Below are 12,789 nucleotides of genomic sequence, written 5' to 3'. Positions count from 1 at the left end.
AGACAGATGGGGGGAATCCATGGATGTTAGAGCTGGTGAGTACAGACAGATGGGGGGAATCCGTGGATGTTAGAGCTGGTGAGTACAGACAGATGGGGGAATCCATGGATGTTAGGGCTGGTGAGTACAGACAGATGGGGGGAATCCATGGATGTTAGAGCTGGTGAGTACAGAGAGATGGGGGGAATCCATGGATGTTAGGGCTGGTGAGTACAGACAGATGGGGGGAATTCATGGATGTTAGGGCTGGTGAGTATAGACAGATGGGGGAAATCCATGGATGTTAGAGCTGGTGAGTACAGACAGATGGGGGGAATCCATGGATGTTAGAGCTGGTGAGTATAGACAGATGGGGGGAATCCATGGATGCTAGAGCTGGTGAGTATAGACAGATGGGGGGAAATCCATGGATGTTAGGGCTGGTGAGTACAGACAGATGCGGGGAATCGGTGGATGCTAGAGCTGGTGAGTACAGACAGATGGGGGGAATCCATGGATGTTAGGGCTGGTGAGTACAGACAGATGCGGGGAATCGGTGGATGCTAGAGCTGGTGAGTACAGACAGTTGAGACTAGGTTGGAAGTGGATAGGAGGTAATTTCGTTTTTTGGTTAATGGAAAACCCAATTCAAACTGGTTGACAATAAAGAGGATTTATTGGTTTATAAAACTGCGAGGGTCCTAAAGTAGGAGGGATTTGGATTTGAATTGAGTGGGTGCTTAATTTGTTTTAATTATTTTTCCTTGATTCTTTTAGCTGTACCTTTCATCAGGGGAAGATCTCATAGCTATAGCTATAGGTGGTCCAGGCCTCAGCCAGAAACCTCAGAGCCCTTTCCTGATTATTACGTGAAAGTTCTGCAGTCTTTTCTTGCCTTTTTCTTAAAACCATTTGATGGTATCTCATCTATGCATAGTAACAGTAAACTCATTACCTCTGAAGTCATGAACTTGTGGCCAGTCTTGATCCCTCTGGAAACACTTGCACCCCACCAAGCGTTTGAAGCAAATCTCAGATACTGCTTTATCTGTCACATTCTCACTGTAATGTCACCGTCTCACTGCTGGCACCACAGGCCCCACCCCATAGCCGAGCATTAGCATCTCTTACTGTTTCATACATTCTTTAATTTTTATTTTTTGGTTTTTTCAAGGCAGGGTTTCTCTGTGTAGCCATGGTTGCCCTGGAACTCACTCTGTAGACCAGGCTGACCTTGAACTCAGAAATCTGCCTGCCTCTGCCTCTGCCTCCCAAGTACTGGGATTAAAGGCATGTGCCACCACTGCCCAGCTTTTGTTGGGATCTGCGAAAGGTCCCCGTGGTTTAAGTTTCTTTGTTTTTGTTTTTTAAATATATAGACTCTCCTTTGTCTCATTTTGTCTTTCTTGCAATTTGCTTGTTGGAAAAAGGACACCGTTCAACGGAATTTCTTGGGTTTCAGCTGTACTACTCCTGAAAATGAACCCAAAGACCTCGTTATCCTCCACGGAGGCACTGGCATATCCATGTTTATTACTTATGAGAGTAGGGAAAGGGACGCACCCTAAATGTTCATCAACAGACGGGTGCTGATGACAGTGTGGTGCCCGTACACAGTGGGATGTTACTCAACTTTAGCAGAAAGGAGTCATGAAGTTGGTAAAGAACGAATGGGTAAGTCTGGAAAGTATAATATTAAGTGCAGTCACTTAGACTCAGGAAAACACACAACTCATTCTTTTACATATCTAAATCCTGGCCTATAATGTATACATGCATACATGTAAAAATAACCCCCCCCATATATATATATATATATGTAAATGTGGGAGGAGCCTAAAAGTCTGGAAAGGAGTCCAAGAGAGGGTAATAATATTAGATGATGAGGAAGGAAGGATGGTGTGCGGGACACATGGGATATGAAAGGTGAAAAGAGTTTCGTAGGAAGCTACAGTCGGGAACAGGCTAGCTCGGAGGTCAGGGTGGATGAAGAATGGAGAGCCTCAAGAGCATGTCATTCTAAGAGTTGTAATGGTGTTTAACACGGTACATGCTGATGAGAAGTAGTTTTGGATTTTGTTGTTTCGAGACAGTCTTATGCATCCCAGTCTGGCCGTGTACATCCGTAGCCAGGGATGGCCTTTAGCTCCTGGTTCTCCTGCTACCTGCCAGGTCAGAGCTTGGTAGGCATGTGCCACTCCACCTGGCTTAGTGAAATGCTTTAGTCTTCAAATCTCCAAAATTATTTAACACGTTTCTTTTTGTCTTCTTTGTTTCTAAGTTGATAATTAGATTTAATGAATTGATTACATTGAGATTTCTTTTTAATGGTATACTGTGTAGGTGAGTTCTGTGTAACAGGTGACACTTCATATCTGGCTATGATTCTGTCATGATATCTTCTTTTGTTCATTGGGATGCTCCTTTCAAAATAAACGTGTATGTGTTGTTCGGTTGCCCCGGGTGCTGTGTGGGAAATAACCCTCACACATTAATAACCTCTAAGCACACACCGGACAGCCCACCCCAGAGGTGTGGGAACAGAAAGCAGACAGAGTGACTTGAAACGCTTACCTCTCATGACTTGTTAAATCAATTTACAGGAAGAAGCAAAGGGAAAAAGACGCGCTAGTGAATATACTAAGGACAAGGTGGAGGCAGGAAGGGCCACATTTCAAATTCTGTTAGAGACCATATTTCTATGCCCATCTTTTCTGCCACGTTAGCTTTTCCTGCTGTTGGTATGGGGATCAGGACAAGAAGTGAAATTCCAAGGAGCCCCTTAGGGAGGCAAAGGCAAATGAGACCTGGAATGAGCATGCCTGCCACAGTTGAAGCTTGCCAGTAAGCTTAATGAAGTCATGGATTGTGTGTTCATTGGGTAGCAAACGTATAGGCCAAAATGGGCATCATTGCTGGGTGACTGGATTAAGGACTCATGAATTTTGATCTTTATAGACCTTTTCTCTCTGCATATTTGCTGTGTCATAAATATTAAGTACCATGTATGTGTATATATCTGTAGCGTGACTATTCAGTATCTAGTTGCTTCATGAACATGAGGGCATCTTTATTTTTTCCATTCTCTCTGTTTGTTAGACCTATACTCTTAACAACTCCAGTACATTCTATTACGTCGCTGCTCACTGACCTTTCTCTTACTTGAAATATCTTAACACAGTTTACTTATGTTTTACAAACTGCAAATGCACTCATGGTTTATAATAGAATCCAACAGTCTTAAAAGTAAAGGCACATTGAGATATAGGGAAGGCGGGATAAATGGTACATTCTTTCCTTTTTTTTTTTTTTTTTTTAAAAGGGGGGGGGGATTGGACCAAGTTGAATGAATCACTGGCCCCTGGGAATCTAAATGGGTATAAAGACTAGGAAGAAAGAGCACTGCAGCATGGATGACCAGAATGTGCAAAGACTCTGAGTGCGGCTGGCAGAGGTGCCATCATTCTCCTCCTGCAGGCAGAGGAGGGATTTTAATTCTTACAGAAGAAAAAATAACTGAAAATCCTTGGGATGGATGGGGGTCTGTGCCATGAATTTGCTTATGTGAAATAAGCAGTTCGACTAGAGAGAATGACTTAATTTTAAATTTTATTTTAATTAATTAAAATGTGTGTGTGAGTGTTCATGTGCTTATGTGCAGGTGCTTTCACAGAGGTCAGTATTACGTGTCTTGCTCTATTGTGCTTCATCTTATTTTTAAAGACAGGCTCTGAACCTGGAGCTCGATGCTTTGGCTATGTTGGCTTGACACCAAACCCCCCAGGACCCATCTGTCTCCTCCCTACTCACCCTCCCCCACCCCGCCCCAAGCACTGGGGTTAGAGGTGTATGCTGTCATGCTCTGCTTTTTATACAGGTGCTGGGATGTGAACTCGGGTTCCTTTGCTTGCATGGCAAACATTTTACTCACTGAGCTATTACTGTCTCAGCCCCAAGTAGGTATGCTTGGAGGGAGGGCTTTAGAGTGAAGATGGAAAGACAAACTAGCGATAAATGTAGAATTGAGATGAACAGTGCTGATCACATGGACCAGAGAGAGATGTTAGCTGACATGGACTGGCTTCTGAATGTTTTTGAGGGCTGAAAGGGAAATAATAATGACAACCTCCTAGGTTTCTGGTGTGTAAGGTTAGGTAAATACTGTAGTTCATTGGTGTGTGAGACTCTGGAAGGTCTCCCTTCGCCTCCCTCTACACAACTACATGTATACATTATTTCTGTATATGTGTTGTACCTGTATAGATGAATATAGATACAAATATATGTGACCTTTGTATTTGACTATGTACTTGGCATTGTACCCCAATTTGCACCTAAATATTTTGCTGTATTTTTAAAGGTAAGTGATTTCTGTTAGGTAATCTCCATTAAGAGAACAGGAAATTAACTATGATATATTTTCTAGTGCACGGCTCATGTTCAGTTTTTGTTTCAGTGTTAATTATTTCTATTTTTTTCTCATTGCAGGATCAAATTCAGGATCATGCATTGTATTTAGTGTGTTTAAATTCACGTTTAATCTTTAATAGTTCTGTAGTTTGTCATGACATGACCATTTGGAAGCCACAAGCACTGAGCTACTGCTGAGCTGAGCTTCCAGCTTTTTCCTTAGACTATATGCTAGTCCTTGCCAAACTACATACGATGTGTGCCTGATAAAAGCAGCCAGATTTCTATGGGAGTTGACTGGCTCACTTCTTCCTGTGTGTTGCTCCTCAGAGCTCTGGAATGCTGGCCTTCCCTCAGCAGATGTCTCCCTCCACCTTGGTTCTGAGTGACCAGAATGGTGATGAGGTCCTGGCATGGGCTCTGGCTGTGGCCCAGTACAGGAGTGCCTGGACTGGACAAACAGGGCACAGAGATCTCCCTCAGTTAAGCTGATAGAAATGCAGTACTTCTGTCCTCCTTGACTTTCTTTCTCACCTTCTTTTCTCTTCATACATCCCTCTTACAGTTCCCACCACCACCAGAGACACCTGTCTCTCCTACAGAAGATGTGTCCTGTTCCTCTTTTCGTAGAACTGTCTTTGCATTCCACAGGACCCTTGGCAAGGGTGTCTCAGCACTTGAAGACAAACCAAATAACCCTAAAGGAACCATGTTCACATAGAAGAAATTTTCCTTACCCACTACTTTCTTCTCAAGGTCATATCGACTTGACAGCCTCTCCTCTGTGGTGACGCCAGGAAGGTTTGTGGGTTGGGGGAGAGAAGCGGTCGCTCCTTTTTCCATTATCCCCCAGTACGTGAACCTCCAGTGTTGATGGCTTTTATTAAAATGCACTTTTATCTTGGAAAAAAATGGGTCACTTAATTACAGAATGTCTCTGAACTTGGATTTATCTAATGTAATGATTGAAGTTAATACAAATCTGGCAGAACTACCACAAAGACATATGTGTTATCTGTAAATCAGATCACGTGACATGTGGTGTTTGTTAGGATCATCTGCCGGCTTCCTCCATTATAAAACGATTCTTTACATTTTTAAATAAAAGACTTAGTTTTCTTTTATATGTATGAGTGTCTTGCCTGCATGGATGTCTGTACACCATGCATGTGCCTGTTAGCAGAAGAGGGTAAGAGGATGCTGGATCCCCGGGAAGTGGGATTGCAGATGATTGTGAGCGTCCATGTGAACACTGAAATTCAACCCAGGTCTCCTGCAAAAACCGCCTATGCTTTTAACCACTGAGTCATCTTTCCAGCCCCACTTGTTTTTCTCCTCATTTTTAGTCAATAATTCATAGTCAATAATTCTCCTCATTTTTAGTCAATAATTCATAGGGATTCATCGTAACCTTGCACCTACTATTTTAGCATCAAGTACTGATTTTGCCTGAATCTATTATAACTGTTGATTATTGCCATCATTTCTCCTCATTTATTAGTTGTTACTCTGTTACAAGGAATATAATCAATTACATTACTTTGTTGTTAGGCATTTTATTGTAACTCAAGTTGCCCTAGGTTTAGCCAGTAGGATTCCTTTCTGTCTGGATCCTATGTCCCTTGACATAACTGCATCATGTACAGCATCTCCTTCCCACCTGGCATTCATGCTCACACATACTTATTACCTGTGTGTGCACGAAGATGTCCTAAGCTAGCCTGCACTTTATCTGTACCAGGTTTTGATGGGAAAATACTAAATACTAAGAAACTATATTTATTGTTTGTGGAATGTTAATTTAGCAGAAAGCCAATACACAGAACATATAGCTACATGTTTCTTTCTCCATGTTTAATCCTTTACCATTTCATACAACACCAAAGTTCCTTCTAGTCTTCATCATATTGTAACCCCTTGGTCATGGAGAAACCTGCCTCCTGCTGTGAGTTTGAGGTTTCTCTGTGGTATCGAAGTGAATTAAGTGTGCTGATGTGAAAATAAGGATCTGGTGTGTGAGAGACCTCAGGTCTCAGGGTAATGGAAGCGGGAGGGGGGACTTAAGCTTGAGAATGTACCGCTTGAGCACAGCATGCACACAGCACTCGCACATTGCTTGGTAGTAAAGTTCAGAGAAGGAAGGACTTTTTAATGGACGCCGTCTGTGTTTAGAGGATGCACTTTATTTTAGTAACTTGTCAAGTGCCTGTTCTATGTCATAGTTCTGTGCACTAGTGACACAGGACATTAGAGTGGGAGTAGGCAGAAAGTGTGATGTAAAATGTTAGGGGATAATTAAAATTGCTAAACTCCGACTTTGGGGAGTTGGCTCTTAATGGTCACCCTGTTGGGGCAGGTACTCTCTCGTTCCTGCCACTTTCCTCAGGCTAGCTGGCTTATGAACTTCTGGCCTCTTCTCCCATCTCTGCCTCCTATCTTGTCTTAGAAGTCCTGCGGTTACAGATCAGACTCAGGTTGTCAGGATTAGCCGCCAGCCGCTTACTCACCGAACTGTCTTCCCAGCTTTTTAAAATATTCTTTAATTGTAGCTTTCTTAGATTCCTGGTGCTGTGATTCTCTCTCCTATTATGGCTGCTTTTTTATGTTTTTCAGGTCAGAGTTTGTCTTACCTTTAATCGAGGTAAGACATTTGTATATTTAAAAATTTGTATATTCAGTGTTTGCAATTATTTTAGAAACTTTTTTTAAGATTTGAAAAGTAAGGCATTCTCTTCCTCTCCTGCCTCTCACTGCTGTGAGAAGTTTGCTCCTCTTGCATTGCATCAGTGCAGTGAGATCAGCAGCTGCCCTGGCTGCTCCCCTGCTGCCTCAGCAACTGTCCTACTGCGGCCGGCCACTGGGCTCAAGCACGGCCAGTACTCATGAGTCGCAAAACCTAGTCCAGTCAGGGCAGTGCTAACATGTTTGACATAGTGCTGCTAAAGACCAAGCACATGAGCAAACCTTGTCTCACATCCTTTGCAGCTACCTCTCATGGTGCTATCTCACTTAGCTGTTCTATAATTATGATTGGTTTTGCTTTTATTCTTGAGTTCAGAAAAGAATGAAACATTCTACCTGTTTTGCCCACTTCTTTTCTAATATGTTGTTTCTGTTCATTTTTCAAAAAATAATTACATTTTGAAAAATAAAACATAGTTCATTATAATCTGTTTTGAGTCTTTTTGTTGTTGTTGTTGTTTTTGAGACAGGGTTTCAGACAGGGTTTCTCTGTATAGCTCTGGCTGTCCTGGAACTCACTTTGTAGACCAGGCTGGCCTCAAACTCAGAAATCCACCTGCCTCTGCCTCCCGAGTGCTGGGATTAAAGGCGTGCACCACCACGCCTGGCTTGAGTCTATTCTTAAGAATAACTTTGAGGGTTTGTTTTAGATGGTGTGGTGGTACAACACTTGTCATCCCAGAACTTAGGATACTCTGATTACTGTCACCTCCCACTCTCTTTGAAACCCCAGTCATTCTGACCTCTTACCCACAATCCTTCTGACTTCTTACCCACAATCCTTCTGAACTCCTGCCCACCCCTCTTCCTATGAGTTTTTTGCTCCCATTCATTTTGTTGGATGACTTGGTGAGTTTAACCAGGACCATGTGTGTGACCAGGGGTTTTGAGCTATTTATTGGAACCTCATGGGCTGACTTAGTGGCATATACAACTAGAGGCAATGTCTGTTCTCCCAGAATCTATGAGTAGCCAAGGAGGGGAGGGCCCTATGAGATAAATGGCTTACTGTTACAGGCCCAGTCTTGTGTAGGCTCACTGCAGGCAGCTCCAGCTGTGGTGAGAACATGATTGCATTGGCTCTGTTATGCCTGGAAGATGGCTTTCACAACCCTACGTCCTGTCTTCCAGCGCTTCCACCTTTTCACCCCTTCTGCGATGTTTCTCAAACCTGAGCAGTGGTTCCTAACCTGTGGATTGAGACTCCTTGGAGAGGGGTTCAACAACCCTTTCACTGGGGTCGCCCGAGACCGTTGGAAACAGAAATACTTATGATTCACAACAGTAGCAAACTGTAGTTACGAAGTAGCAGTGAAAATAATTTTTGGTTGAGGGTCACCACAACATGAGGAACTGTATTAAAGGGTCACAGCAGAAGGCTGAGAGGCACTGCCTTAGAGGGTCCGAATGTCTTTTGGGCTGAACCAGTTTGAGCACCATCACCTGGAGCACCTGTCTCTGTACTGACTGCTGTTCATTGTAAAGAGCTTCCCTGATTGAGGCTGAAGGCAGCCTGTGGGTGTAAACAGGTGTCATGAAAGCAGCACGGGACCTGACAATTTGTGTGTATTCTTTAAGGGATTGAAAAATACTTTATAATCATATTTGAGGTAATCTTTGTTTTTGTTTTTGTTTTTCCGAGATAGGGTTTCTCTGTGTAGCCCTGGCTGTCTTGCCCCAAGACATGCCATAAATAAGAAATCTAGCTCTAAATAGAAAATAGGCTAAAAAAATAGCTTTGATATTCCAAGATCAAAAGGATGGAAGGTGGAAGATGCAAGGCCTAGTGGCTATGTTTATTTTCAGGCTTACCAGAAACCTCAGTTGTAAAAGTCTCCCTTGAAAACAGCTCTGGTACAAAGAAAAGGGAAGCATTTAGAATAAACCAAAGACTGCTTCAAACGAAGGCAGGTGTGGTGGCACACACCTTTGAACCCTGTGCTTGGGAGGCAGAGCAGGGGATCTCTGACTTCAAGGCCACCCTGGACTATAAAACTTACTAGGTTTTAGCCTATTACCTATTTAGAGCTAGATTTCTGTATTTATAGCTGCATGTCTTGGGCAAGATAGCTTCTTAAGTTTATCTGTTGAACACATATAAAAAGGTTGTTAGGATTCATGCTTAGAGCAATGCCTGACACAGACAATGTACTTAGGAAGTGTAAGTATTTACTTGTGTTATTTAATCTGTACATTATCTACTTACCTGGTTCACTAAGATTTTCACTGTGTATGAAAATGTATGAGTGGATGTGAAACCATAAAGTAAACGTTACATGGATGTTTAGATACATATGTGTACCGGCTAGTTTATGTCAACTTGACCAAGCTAGAGTAATTTGGGAAGCAGGAACCTCAGTTGAGAAATGTCTCCACCAGATTGACCTGGCAAGTCTGTGGTGCATTTTCTTGATGGATGATTAATGTAGGAAGGCCAAGCTCACTACTATCCATGTGCTGATGGTCCTAGGTGCTCTAAGAAAACAAGCTAGGCAAACTGTGAGGAGCAGGCTAGTAGGCAGCACTCCTCCATGGCCTGTGCATCAGTTCCTTCATCTAGGTTCCTGCCTTGACTTCCCTCAATGATGATCAGTAGTATAGAACTGAAGACTGAAATAAACCCTTTCCTCCCCAAACTGCCTTTGAGCCTTCTATCACAGCACAGAACCCTAAGATTGTAAGGCAGATAAGCTTGCAATCCTGGTCACTCACTCTTGTTTGTTTGTTTGTTTTTGCATTGGCCAGTGTTTAGATGTCAAGATTACCTATGTTAGTAATTTTTACTGCTATTATAGGAAATAAAATATCCATTCATATATTTCATAACAATTGTTTTAGTATGTTTTTCTTTTTTTCTTTTTTTTTATAATAGTTTTTCTTTAATAGTTTTTCTGCTATGTTAGTAGCTTATGTTTAGGTACTCTGATACTAAAATATAGTACCACCACTGAAGTCTGAAGTTTACAATACTGAGGCTTATGTTGAATTTAAATTTGCCTCACTATTGGGTGAACAATGCAGCTAGGAAGGAGGTGCTTTCAGTTATTAAACGTGAATGATATTTTTAGATGTCTCCAAAATCTCAAATTTATAGATTTGCTCTGACCTCTTTCTGAGTCCTATATTTTCTGCTGCTCGCTGGGTATTTCTATTTGGATATTTTTGCTGTTGTTTCAAACTTAACATGTCTAAAACTGAGCTTACCCTTCGTTCCAGAATTAGTGCGGCTTCTGAGTCTCAGTTTTCTATAATACTATTACCATGCTTTCTGTATTGGTTACTGTCTTAGTTTAGGTTTTATTGCTGTGAAGAGACAACATGACCATGGCAACTCTTATAAAGGGAAATATTTAATTGGGTCTGGCTTACAGTTTCAGAGGTTCAGTCCTTTATCATCATGGCAGGAAGTGTGGCAGTGTTCAGGCAGGCACGGTGCTGGAGGAGCTGAGGTTTATGTCTTGATCATCATCAGCAGAGACTGTATTACACACTGGGTGCTGCCTGAACATAGAGACCTCACCCACCTCCACAGTGACACACTTTCTTCAACAAAGCAACTTCTACTTCAACAAGGACACCTCCTAATAGTGTCACTCCCTGTGGCCTAGCATTCAGACACAGGGCCCATTCCTACTCACACCACCAGTTACTTTTCTGTTGCTGCAGTAAAACATGGTATGCTTCCAGATGGGTAAGAGTTTATCACAGCAAGGAGGCACGGCAGCAAGAGGCAGGCCTGGCAGTAGGGACAGGAAGCTGAGCACTCAAGTCTTGAATCCCCAGCACAAAGCAGAGAACAAACTGGATGTAGGGAGGCCTTTTTCTCTTAAAGCCTGTCCCAGTGGCATACTTCCTTCAACAAGGCTGTACCTTTTAAACATGCCACCAGCTGGGACCAAGGGGTCAGAATCTATGGAGGGCATTCTCAATCAAGCCACTACACTTACGTATAACCTCGATTTCATCATCTCTGATTTTTACCTTGATCTCTGCTGTATGCCTGGGTACTTTCTGATTGTTTTTAGCAATATGATGTCTTCTGTGTACTCACTACGGGCTTCAAATTTATTTCCTTATCCATGTAAAGTAATGTTCCATCAATCTATGATTTTTATAGTCATCAGTATTGATTGAAAGGTTTTAAACAGAAGATCTTATCTAAATAATAGTTGTAACTATTATTAGATTAAAATTAACTATTAGTATTATTAACAGTTCCCCTCAGTAACTTCAGTAGTCTCAGCAAAAAGGGACAAAGACTGGTTGGTTGCAGGGGCTGGGGCCTTAAGGAAGAAGGACCAGATTAATTAGGCAGTCTCAGTTCTTTCATGCAGTAGCTGTAAAGCTTTGGGCAAAGGATTTCTCCTGTCAGATGATATCGGCAGCAAGCGGTCTTTATAGATGGAGCAGGTGCATTTCCTGACTGACTGACTGACTGTAGCTAGTCACTGGCAGGTTTAAGAGCCTACTTGAGACACTGAATTGGGGGGGCACACCTTCATGGGTCACCACACTCTGAAGACTTTCTCCTTGTTCGCTTTTCCTGTTGTATACCTCACAGCCATATCTTCTATAAAGGAAATTTATATCTTTCCTTTTATATCTTAAACCTAGGTAGAAAAATAGACAAACAAAACTATCATCTTGCCTGTTAAAGGAATATTGATATTTTTAGAAAGAATCTCAAGGTCTGTAGTAATATTTTAAATGATATGGGGTTTTTTAGATAGAAATTTTACAAAAATATGAAAAATTGTTTTCTTAACCTTTATAGAAAATGTGCCCGAGGAGCTTGGCGAACCATTTTACACAGACCAGTATGACCAGGAGCACATCAAACCCCCTGTCGTTAACCTGCTTCTGTCAGCCGAGCTGTACTGTCGAGCTGGAAGTCTCATCCTCAAGAGCGATGCTGCAAAGCCCCTCCTGGGCCATGATGCTGTGATCCAGGCATTAGCACAGAAAGGCTTGTATGTCACTGACCAGGAGAAACTGGTAACTGAAAGAGACCTCCACAAGAAGCCCATACAGATGGTAAGGCTTTGCATACCTGAGGTTATTATGACTTGAAATGCATACATTAGTGAATTGTACTATAAAATAGAAGGAAGTAATGTTTGAAATACTTTATGGCATCTGCATCTACACCTAGAGTTTAAAAGTCATCATTTATTTCTAAGTAAAGGAAGATTTTGACAAACCATTTTGGAATATTTGTTTCCATCTAATACCTAGAAGAAACAATTATATAAATTCAAACTATTATGAAATAATTTTACTTTATTTAAAAATTTCCAGTCTTAGAGATTAGCTATAAGAAGTGGAAAATGTATCCTTGACTATTTTTGTAAGGCAAGAATTTGGATTTCTAAATTTTTCTGTATTGGTGAGGGGCTATAGCTAAATATTAGAATGTTTGCCTGGCACTTAAAGGCCTTGCCTGGGTTTCATTCCCAGAGCAACATAAAACTAACATGTAAGGTGCTGGAGAAAATAGCCCACACATGTGAGTGCTTGCTCTGTGTGAGTGCTTGCTCTGTGTGAGTGCTTGCTCTGTGTGAGTGCTTGCTCTGTGCGAGTGCTTGCTCTGTGCGAGTGCTTGCTCTGTGCGAGTGCTTGCTCTGTGCGAGTGCTTGCTCTGTGCGAGTGCTTGCTCTG

The 12,789-nt window shown here is 42.0% G+C and overlaps 1 protein-coding gene across 4 annotated transcripts in view; it reads left to right on the top strand.

Moving 5' to 3' along the window:
* The window catches only part of Camsap2 (calmodulin regulated spectrin associated protein family member 2), a 77,429-nt gene that overhangs the window by 6,975 nt on the left and 57,665 nt on the right, over nt 1-12,789 (top strand). For all 4 annotated transcript variants that reach the window (XM_029476035.1, XM_021175974.2, XM_021175928.2 and 1 more), the window contains exon 2: nt 11,906-12,165. In XM_029476035.1, the coding sequence (XP_029331895.1) occupies nt 11,906-12,165 (260 nt within the window). The remainder of the gene's footprint in view (nt 1-11,905; nt 12,166-12,789) is intronic.

This window comes from Mus caroli, chromosome 1 (genome assembly GCF_900094665.2).
Source record: "Mus caroli chromosome 1, CAROLI_EIJ_v1.1, whole genome shotgun sequence".
Lineage (NCBI taxonomy): Eukaryota > Metazoa > Chordata > Mammalia > Rodentia > Muridae > Mus > Mus caroli.
The sequence above is the reverse complement of the archived record's forward strand: the minus strand, read 5'-3'. Positions and strand labels throughout refer to the sequence as shown.